Source organism: Amphiura filiformis, chromosome 3 (genome assembly GCF_039555335.1).
Source record: "Amphiura filiformis chromosome 3, Afil_fr2py, whole genome shotgun sequence".
Lineage (NCBI taxonomy): Eukaryota > Metazoa > Echinodermata > Ophiuroidea > Amphilepidida > Amphiuridae > Amphiura > Amphiura filiformis.
This window is the reverse complement of record NC_092630.1, coordinates 79,402,936-79,413,915: the sequence shown is the minus strand read 5'-3', so window position 1 is coordinate 79,413,915 and position 10,980 is coordinate 79,402,936. Positions and strand designations below refer to the sequence as shown.

General features: G+C 35.6%; 1 protein-coding gene across 1 annotated transcript; it reads right to left on the bottom strand.

The window, feature by feature from the left end:
• Window positions 1–223: 223 nt before the first annotated feature.
• On the bottom strand, window positions 224–10,455 carry LOC140149213 (uncharacterized). The gene is made up of 6 exons (XM_072171431.1): window positions 10,059–10,455; window positions 8,460–8,578; window positions 7,253–7,404; window positions 6,677–6,809; window positions 5,746–5,846; window positions 224–4,542 (listed from the first exon to the last, which is right to left on the bottom strand). Exons 1-6 carry the CDS (start codon window positions 10,418–10,420, stop codon window positions 4,444–4,446), a joined length of 966 nt encoding a protein of 321 aa, XP_072027532.1. The 5' UTR covers window positions 10,421–10,455; the 3' UTR covers window positions 224–4,443.
• Between the last annotated feature and the right edge of the window lie 525 nt (window positions 10,456–10,980).

Here is a 10,980-nt window from a genome sequence, read left to right as displayed (position 1 = left end):
GATAGAATTCACCTGTAGTTTTGATATTTTGCTTGCTACCTTGGTTTAATTATTTGCTATGATTTTATTTATTTTTATAACACAATTGAATATTAAATTCATATTACATATGTTTTGTAATTGTAAATGAAATGGTTAATAATTTTTTCTCCCTCAGGTGCACTATTCTAAATTACACTTAGGGATAGAATTCACCTGTAGTTTTGATATTTTGCTTGCTACCTTGGTTTAATTATTTGCTATGATTTTATTTATTTTTATAACACAATTGAATATTAAATTTATATTACATATGTTTTGTAATTGTAAATGATATGGTTAATATTTTTTTCTCCCTCAGGTGCACTATGCTAAATTACACTTAGGGATAGAATTCACTACCGGGACAACCCTCATAGAGCACAGACATTGGATTGTCTGTCAAGAATAGAGCAGATGCGAGGAGGAATTTGATAGAGTGGAGAGGCAATATAGGTGTAGGGCATACACAATCAAAGAAGATATCAAAATTATCCCGTCTAGATTTATTAACACCAAACAGGTCTTTATTCCTATTGCCAATGAATCAAATGGAATTCACCACCAATCCTATATCAGTATCTTTTTCTTCCTAATCTTTAATTCAGGGCTTATAATAAAATGGATATAATCCACATTAACAACTATCACCAATTAATTTCAGCAGAGAAGCTAATAAGTGCTTCCATTTATTTTCTATTATAGCTTTGGTATTTCAATATTATTTGTTCAAATAGCTTCATATTTACTTATTTTAACTTAATTTTTGAATTTCTAATTTCGTTAATCATTCCATTATTCTTCTTAATAAATATTTTGTGTGTAAATCCAGAAAAGGAACTTTTAATTTTGATTGCTAAATTGTATATCCCAAAAATGTCACACTGGATTGAACCAGTTTGCCAGTCATCATCAATACCAGCATCAGCAGTAGATATCTACTCCATCAATACCAGCATCAGCAGTAGATATCTACTCCATCAATACCAGCATCAGCAGACAGGAGATAGTTAACTCTCTACGACAGTGAAACTTACTGTATGGAAATTGCCATTTTCCAAGATCAATGATTTCCAACACATTATATCTTACCTTAGCAGGAAAAAATGAGAAATGTTATCTCATTCTGTTTCATAGGATTCTTCACAATAACAGCATGAGAAAGTCCCATAAAAACCTTACCAAATATGATTCCACAATAGAGAATCACATTCTCTATCCACAGCCTTGTGATACTTTACCATACCCTAAATGACGACTACTTGGAACACATCTCTAGATCAACTTATGGTGTGATAAGTGCATATAAAATTGATACACAAAAAATACAAATATATGCAAATGTAAAATTTCCCAAATTTTATGACCCATGAAAAGTTTCTCAAGATTTTCTGACAGTTTCCACACCTTTGCTATCCTATTCAAATCCTATACATAAAATAAAAAATTGAAATTCAGAATGACAGCTTAGCCTACAGATGTGATATTTAATGCTTTAAAATGTGCACCAAAATTGCAAGTCTGTGAATTAGTAAAAGCTCTTACCAAAACACTGCAAAACAAGGGTTTCAACCATTTTGTTCACAAACAATTTTAATTTTGAAAACAAATATTTCTGGCATCGGGAGTAGTCATGGTAGTGTACTCACAAACACTTGAAAGTGACTTGTGTTTCTAGTTAATCAGTATAAAGGTTTCAATAAAGCATCTATAAAAACTCTAAATTATCTGAAAAATCAACCTATTTGATATTGTTCTAGACCATGATAAATAATGAAGTTTGAATTGTAACTACTCATGTGGCATCCTTTGGAAGTATAAACAATAGTTGTGATCAACAGGCACTGTTTGACTTTGCTCCAAGAGCATAAATAGCAGAGGTAATCAATACCTGGGGTATAATAGATGAGACTTGTATGAATTATTTGAAATTGTTCCTGGAATAGAGCTAATATTATAAAATACTGTGATCAGTATATGATAGATCAGGGTGCACAACATAGTCCACAGGCCTGATGACACACTGTATGATTCAATGGGTTATCAAGAAGAAGTTTTTCAAATATCAAATTCAATAGCATACAATATATATCGTTATTATTTATATCAGGCTTTTGAGAGATACAATAAAACTGTATATTGTACAATATTTGCAAAATACCTGGATGCAATACAATATTTGTTTTTAATATTGTACGCGAAACGCGTACGCGTCGCGCGTTACCATGGTGACAGCACCAACACACGTCATGATACAACAGCACAACAATACAGACACCGTAACGGCTCACAGGAGATTTCGTACTGTGTAAACAAGTAAAATCACAAACTTAATTCGAGGCAATTCTGGATGATGATAACCTTAGGAAATATAATCCACATCTACAAATAAACCTATATATAATTATTCTGAAATTTTCTTTGGTGAGTAAAGAGCAGAAAACAAGAAGGTCAAGAGATAAGCTTTAGTATAAACATTACAATACACATTGGTTAAACCCGGTGGTTAGGTAAGCTTAAATTTTCATTTTACTGCATAGCAAAAGCCTGATTTAAATAATAATAATAATAATATTGAATGGCTTATTTTTGTGTGATACAAGAATATATTGCACTCGATAGAAAAATATTCTTGTATCACACTCAAAGCCATTCAATATTATATAATTACATTTACATACCCTGATTACAACTGCATTAACATGATTCACTTTAGTAAACATTCTATTGCAAAATATACATAATATGTACAAAATGTCACATGAAATATTGCAAATTTTAGAGTTGTCAGCAAGTGGACAGTCTTACTCGATCTGGATTTTTACAGTTTTTCCATATTATTTCTTACATCACATTCCAAAATATACAAGTACAAAAAGTTCACATTAAGTATTGTTCATTAGATATTGCAAATTTTTCAATTGTCAGCATCTGGGCAGTCTCTCTTGTTAGACAAGATTTTTTTTTACAGTTTTTCATATTATTACTTATATCACTCTTTATATCAAAAGCTACATTTCCAACTATGACAAAAATAGAACCACTTTACCTCATTTAAACACCAATTGAAACATTACATCAATAATTATATGTGATACAAGCAACCAAAGTGAGTAAGATGTTATAATTATACCATTATTTTCCTATTTAGTTCAAGATTTACACATAGCATAATATACACCTGCCCATAGTGGTTGATTGCATCACATACAATGTATACATACAGGTGTCTCATCCACATTAAAACTATGACCCATTTTGACCTTGTGGTCAATTTGTTCCTTTTTAGATCTGCCATTCTTTTGGTTTACTCCCTTAGTTATAGCATGTTATCACATTTTGTAATAATAAGGCAGATGTACCTACCTGGTAAGGATATGGCCTAAACCAGGGCCTAAACTTTTCATTCAACTTTGTATGTTCTATGAACAAATATTTTTAGATAAAATATACTTACTTTTTACTAATTTTACAATTTTAATTCCATATAATATGGAAGAGTTAAGTACCTTGTTTGTATGCTTACAGAATTAATGTTGATTCTAGAACACTTCAAAGTATTTCAGAAACAACAGAATTCAGTTTGGATATGATTGGAAGCAGATTGGTGAGCTTGCATTGCGTGCTAATGAATATATCCCATCATGCCATATTATTAGACATGCGCCACCACAGCAGTGCACATATCGTTTCGACCAGGGTTGCCAAACCCACGATTTGGTAGCCCAATTGGGCGACTTTTGACGATTTTTCCCGCAACTTCCTGTCCCATAGAAACCAATGGTTAAGAAAAAATTTGGGCGACTTTTCAACATGGGCTCCCGCGACTTCCGATAGTTTCATGCCCCATAGAAACCAATGGTAAAGAGAAAAATTGGGCGACTTTTCAATTATTTGACCACGAGTCGGGCTGAAATCTTTTGGCAACCCTGGTTTTGACAGGGCTGCAAATTTGTCAAGAATCATACAATTGATTCTCACAACAATTCTCCTCAACTTCCTATATTCATGCCTATTCCACATGCATGCAGCAAGTTAAATTCTTTCTTGCGCAATGGGTAATTTGTGAGAACCAAGTTTGATTCACACAAAGTTTGATGGAATTGTACCCATGTTTGAAGAAGAAGGACCAGCTTTAAATTTGAATGGTACTAATTATTGATCAGGCCCAGGTGTCAATCAACCTGCCATTCCATTAGCAGGTGCAATTTAATGCTACATGAGTAGGGCTTCTATGCTCAATCTGACATTTGATTTGTACCCAGAACAATAATTACATGATCCATGTATACATATCAACATATTATACTCAGACTTGCTAATACAGTGAGTGTATCCTTTCTATACTCTCAGATATTACCTGCACTGAATGACAATTCAAACAGTATAAGCCACCATTACCATCTCATGGGTGTAGTGATGAGGTCAGCAAGCAGCAGGGGTCATAAATTTCACTTTGTAGATGCATACATCATCTTCTCTGATCTCTAGTACCTGGTCACTGAGTCCACATGAAAAATATATCTGTTGAATATGACACACAAATCATTGTGATCAAATGAGGCAAAATAATAGTGCATTTAGATGGAGTAAATTGTAGCTTGATTGTGTGAGAGCTTGGATTTCAACTGCAAAAGAGAAGCAACTTTTGATGTAACTGGATAAAATTTGGCTAAATATGTTTTATTTATTTAATTAATTATTTATCCACTGCAGTGACTGCACACATAGTTTCAGTATCATGTTCACAAATTAATTTGTCGGTCTGCATTCACACCAAAAAATGTCAGTATCTCAATGGCTGAAAAAATTGCTCTGTGTTGTGCAGTTGTTCTTAAAAAGTGCATGTTTATAGTACTTCAAAATCACACTTTTGATGCTATGGGCCCTTTGTACACATCTTGCTACTGAAACAAGGTTCTCCATGCAAACACATGCATAAAGGGCATTTTTGTTCTGCATGCTTCTCTTGCACATATTTAAGTAATGCACCAGAATGTTTTCCCAAGTCGTACCTGGTAATTAATGCATGTGTGTATCAAGCCTGGAAATAAGCGGGCAGAGGGAGCAAATTTGCCATTGTTGAGCCACCTATTGCTCCTGGTTCTTGTAAAATTTGCATGAAGCAGGAGCAATTTATTTTAGAAAATTGCTCCTGGTTCCAGTTTTGCACTTGATGCAGTAGTGCTGGTATGCTATTGTATATGCAGAAAATGATTTACTATTTGAAAATTGCTCCTGTTTCTTCAAATATTGCTCCTGGTGCTTGTAAAATCCAAGTGCACCAAGAGCAATGTTCAAAAACAAATTGCTCCTGGTCCAGTCTGCTTACTTCCAGGCTTGGTGTGTATGAAAGGTATACAGATAAAGCACCATGCACTTTGTAAGTACAACCTCGTTTTGAGGCGACCGTGCAAATGGTGAATATAATGCCATGCATATTTCAAAATCAAAACTCGGCACTTTAAAAATGTAAATCAGGATGGTGTAGTGCTGTGGTCGACATGCCTTATGTCGACGTCGGCATGTATCCCGACATGTCGACATCAAAAAAATTCTAAAAAAAAAAAAAAAAAAAAAAAAAAAAAAAAATTTTTAATTTTCAAAAAAAATTTTTGGCCAGAAAAGCAAGTTATAGGCCCAAAATTACTTGTTATTCAAGGTTGGAAACCAGAGAAATACTGCTACTAAAAAAAAGTAGAAAAAATTTGATGTGGGTAAACTTACCAAAGATGTTCTGGTGGTACCACTAGGGCAGTTCCTCTTGTCTCCTCTCTCCATCCTTAGAACTGTTTCCTCACCTTCTTTGGTCATCACTGGTTTCTCTCCTACAATAGGTACGGACAACATGACATTATAGGTATCTTAAATATTTCTTGGTCTAATACTTGGCATGCTTGTCCAGATAATTTAAGCATGCATCTTACACTATATACATGTTTAGAGAAGTCCTTTTCAGAGGGCTGAGCTTTCGGAACTCTAGCGAGTGCCATCTTCGGAGCGAAGATGCGTCCATGTACTACATGTACATTAACACAATATCTCAGTTCCACCTTGGCCAATCTGATTACACTCTGCATCTAAGAATGCAAAGAGCAAGATATGGCTCCAAATTATATAACTGTCACACAGTGACCAAACCAGTGAGCCTCAACAATTTATCAGTAAAGGGCAAAATCATGCAATTTTTATCTTTGCATATATGGCCATTTCCCTATTGGTTTGTGAGCCTTGTAAATGTGTCAGGCATATTGTAAAAAACAAGACCCACATATTCTGGTTGAAATCCATACATCCCCTATGGAAGACATGACTGTAATCTCCAACAAAGGGAGTGTCAATTTCCAATGAGGCTACCAGATTGGGTAACACCATTTGAAATTCATACTATTGGTAAATTATGTTTACAAGTCCAATCAATTAGTTAGTCAGTCATTCAATCACACAAACATAATTTACCAATAGTATGATTCCTAACAGTCCTGATGAACTTATTCAAGGCATTTGAAATTCACACTCCCTATGTGGGAGATTAAGGTCACATCTGTCATGGGGGTATGGATTTCATATGGAATAGCCCATTTGGCTTTCATTTTACAAGGAAACTTGAATAGAGAATTATACCTACAAGGGCTGATATATAGCCCCTGATACTTACCTAGCTGAAATGTGTGTCTATTTTGATACTGGGATACACTCTTGAATGGACAAACTGTGTATTGGGTGATACCTTCTTTGCGCTCAAAACATGTTTGGCTAAGACGATAAAATTCACCATGCTCACCATATTTCTGAAAATCAATCAATCAAGCAATTAGTTAGTCAGTCATTCAATCACACAAAATAACACTTGAAGAGATTAGTGCACAGTTGCAGCAATTACACGGACTACTGTTTTCTATTTTCTTATATCTTGTTATCTAAAGAGTGAAGGGTGAGTAACAAGAGGACAGTAATTGAACCAAGAGTATGTGAATAAGAGTATATAGGAGAAAGGCTATGGAGAATGAGAGAAAATATTAAGAGATAGCTAAGAGTGATTGAATAAATGAGATAAGGGTGAAACATAATGTATTGATATCATCATAATCATTTAGCCATGTTTGCTAGCCAGATATTACGGGAGCACAATAAATGGACACATAGATGGTCAGAGTCTAGAGAGGGGAGAGACAAAAGAAGAAAACAGACAGACAGAGAGCAGGAGGGAGAGACACAGAGATGTCTCACCTACCCCATTCTGATGATTGATGCCAGCTTGTATGTACTGCTGTTTGAGTTTGGCACCCGTCTTCTGTATATAAGCTTCTTGTTCTTGACGTTTGATAAGATCTCCACAGGTGTCAATACAAGGTGCTGTATTGAAATCACGAGTTGCTGGATGACCTGTATGATAGCAAACAATGCACAGCTTTAATATATTTCTCTCTTAATCTGTTTCCTCTGTCTGTCTCTTTTTCATCCTCTCTGCTAATAGTCATTTTGTCTTATTACCTGCCGTCTGTCTCTCAAATGTATCTCTTTCTCCCCCTCTCTGTCAGCCTCAACTTCATAAAATGTTACAAACATCTCGCTTTCGATCGACCACTCAATTGATTGATTGACCATTTATCAAACAGACAACTACATGTGTGTGACACACTGGAACTAGGGAGCAAGTTTGAATCAGAAAAAACAAAATGTAATAGAAAAATTATGTACTAATTCTTTTCTTTGAGATCAGCTGAAGTATGGACCTAAGAGGTAATTAGGGCATAACAGAGATTTCATCAAGCTTGAGCAGAATCAACTGGCTGCAAGCCTGATGATGGAAAGCAGTACAATTCAAGAGACATAAATAAAATCCCCATAGATTAAAAGAGAAACAGATGACACCCCAACAGGCAAAGTCCCAATACTTTGTATGCAATGAGAATCCTCACATATGAAGGCTGATCGTTATCGCCCCAATCTAACAAATTACACACAGTGTTGCATGCTTTTGCGCTTACACAAAAGATATCAAGACTGCACTTTCAAAAATACACATATAAAAACACAGAGCGGGCGTATCATTTTCATCTCCTGCACGTCATGGAATAATCAACAGTTCTTAACTGATGATGCTGGACTTTACCTGTTAGGGTACCATCTGTGTGTTTTTAACCTGTAGATCCCCCATATTACAGATGAACTATGGCTGACAAGAATGTGTCATACTTTGTATGTGCAACAGAATACAAAATCCGTCATTCATCATGTTGTGTGCAGTAGTTTGTTCAGGATTTCAAATGTGTGGAGGCAGGGTCTGGCTCTCAATTTCCCCCACTGACTTCACACATTATATCTCAGAATTATCTCTAACCTTTGCCCTCATTTAGGCAATGGCTAGTAATGGATTCCGTACCCCCCTCACTGACTTTACAAATCATTCTCATAAAACGTCTAAATCTCTGACTTACCTCTGACCTTTGCTCTACTTATGTCCTCATTCCATTCATCACTGGCATCACAGCAATCACATATGCCATCATTCACTCTGCTGGAAGGAATGTACTTCTCTTCTGTTTCACAGTAAAATCTGCAGTGTGAAGATAGAAAGACACAATCAATCACCAATCCGAACCCTCTAGTCTCAGGTGAGCAAATTTTATGATTTGAGTAACATTTTTATCTTCTTCACCATCTATAGAACTAGATTTTATAAATTCAATTTAGGAGCTGTACATTAAACCATGTTCAATGTACAATTGACATTGTGTGTGGAGGGGGTAAAAAGTACAGATATAAAAGGTGAGGATTATTGCTTAAATGGTTTCAGGTTACACTTTCAGGGGAAAATATGGCCGATATCAACTTTACCACATTCAAGTTTGTCTTGTGGGTGACTGTGTAAATGGTTTGTAGATTTTAAGATTCTCAATAGGGGACTGACAAAACCCAAAATTTCCAGTTGAGGAAATGTTCTGAGAGGGGGAGGGTGGCCAAGGTATCCCCCTGGAAGTCAGAACACTTTACGAAAAATAACTCAAAAGTAACCATTTGTGAGGTGATCACAGTTTTTTTTAATCCACCTGGAATTATTGTAGGGGGAAGGCCTGAACGGTATTTAAGCCCACACACCCGAATTATTGGGAGGGAAGCTGAGCCCACACTAAAGTTTTATTCAGATTTCCTTTGACAGCTTAACCATTGCGTATACGTGCGCGACGTCAAGCGTGTGCATTGGACCTTGTGCAAATAATATGCGCTGGACGGCTAGCAGTACGCTTAATTTGTAAAAGGAAATCTGAATAAAACTTAGCTACAGGTCTGGTTTCTAAGCCTATGCATAAACCTGGACAGTGATGGATAACTGCAATGTACATATATAGATAGGCCAAGTATTTATAAACAATTCATAACCTCATTAATAAACGCGATGCGTGCGATCCAATCATATTTTATTATTTATGTAAAACGCGAACGCAAATCGAGGTCATTAATATCTCACAATTGACCGCAAAATGCGTAATTGTTCCAATGTCGCACACAATTGACTTCTGCGTGCTGCGGTATTGTGCGTCCAACAAACTCTTGCTGCAGCTGGCTGCCGTATTTGGATTGCGGCGCTACCATATTTGCACAGATTGTGATACGCACTTTTGTTATTGGTCGTTCTGTTTTAGCCTGATCGATTTTTGGCAAGGGAAGATGTAAAAATCATCTATTTTTATAAACATTTGAGCAAAATTTTGTGTTATTTTGTAAGGTGAAGAGATTAAAGTGACGGTTATGAATGAGGTTAATAACTGCGCATCGGTTATTTGGAGGGCATTGTGAAAAATCTAAACATTTTGCTTTGGACCTCGGAATATCCCTCGGGGCTACGCCCTCGGGATATTCCTCGGTTCCAAAGGCAAAATGTTTAGATTTTCACAATGCCCTCCAAATAACCGGCGCGCAGTTATTAACCTCTAAGTAACACAGTTCAAAATTGGCAAAGTGCAAACAATAATTAATCACACAAAATGTCTATTTTTACAGTAAACCACCCAAATCCAAAGTACATATAAGTTTACCTTCCATTTGGGCAAGCATCTGTGGCCGGTTCATCCGAGCCATCTGACAAGCAATCACAAAAATCATCATTGACTCTTGAGAACTGAATGGAGACAGACTTATCTAAGCAAACAAAGTGTCCTAATGCATCTGGCTTGTACAATGCTTCATCCGAAGAACTCACTCCAAGCACAGCCGATTTGACTTTTTTCTTCACTGCATAAATTTTATTTCCATGTTCATTTCTTGTTTTTTTAGTACCATGATTAATAAATTTGTAACTAAGCATTTGGAACAGCATAAATATTAAGGCCACTATGATGACAATGAAAACATATGTCAGAATACGACGGCGTCTACACAATCGTCCAAATCTTGCCATTTTAAGTATCTCACATCATCAGATCGCATTTGATTGACTCCCTTGTAAAACCTGTGGATGAAACATACACAATTGATTTAAATCGACACAAATTAATGAAGATTTTGTTCTGGGGCTGAATTATTCAAACTAGAAACGGATCTAGAATACTTGAAATTGATCAAAAATATCCCAAAACAGCCTCAAAATAACTGAAAAATAGTAACTTTTATTCTGGTTTAAGTCTAAGGGCATGTTGGAGAATGATCATTCAACTCCAAAAAAAGAAACAATCAATTTTCATTGTCTAGATTAGGGGATTAATGAAAAGTTATACCTTGGAAGATTTGAATGGGTATGGAATGTAAACAGTGATGCCAACACCATGCCTTGGGTGCATAATTGGGCTACTTGGCGTTTATTTGCTGCTACAGTGCCCTGCTGATTTGCCTAAAATTGGGCTACCGTACTTTGCAAGAGTCAAGTTGTAGCAGTAATATGACTTAATTTCTTATAAATTTTTAGGTTTTTTAAGTCACTGAAGCTCCAAATTGTAATGTTTTGTGACCGTTTATTTTATA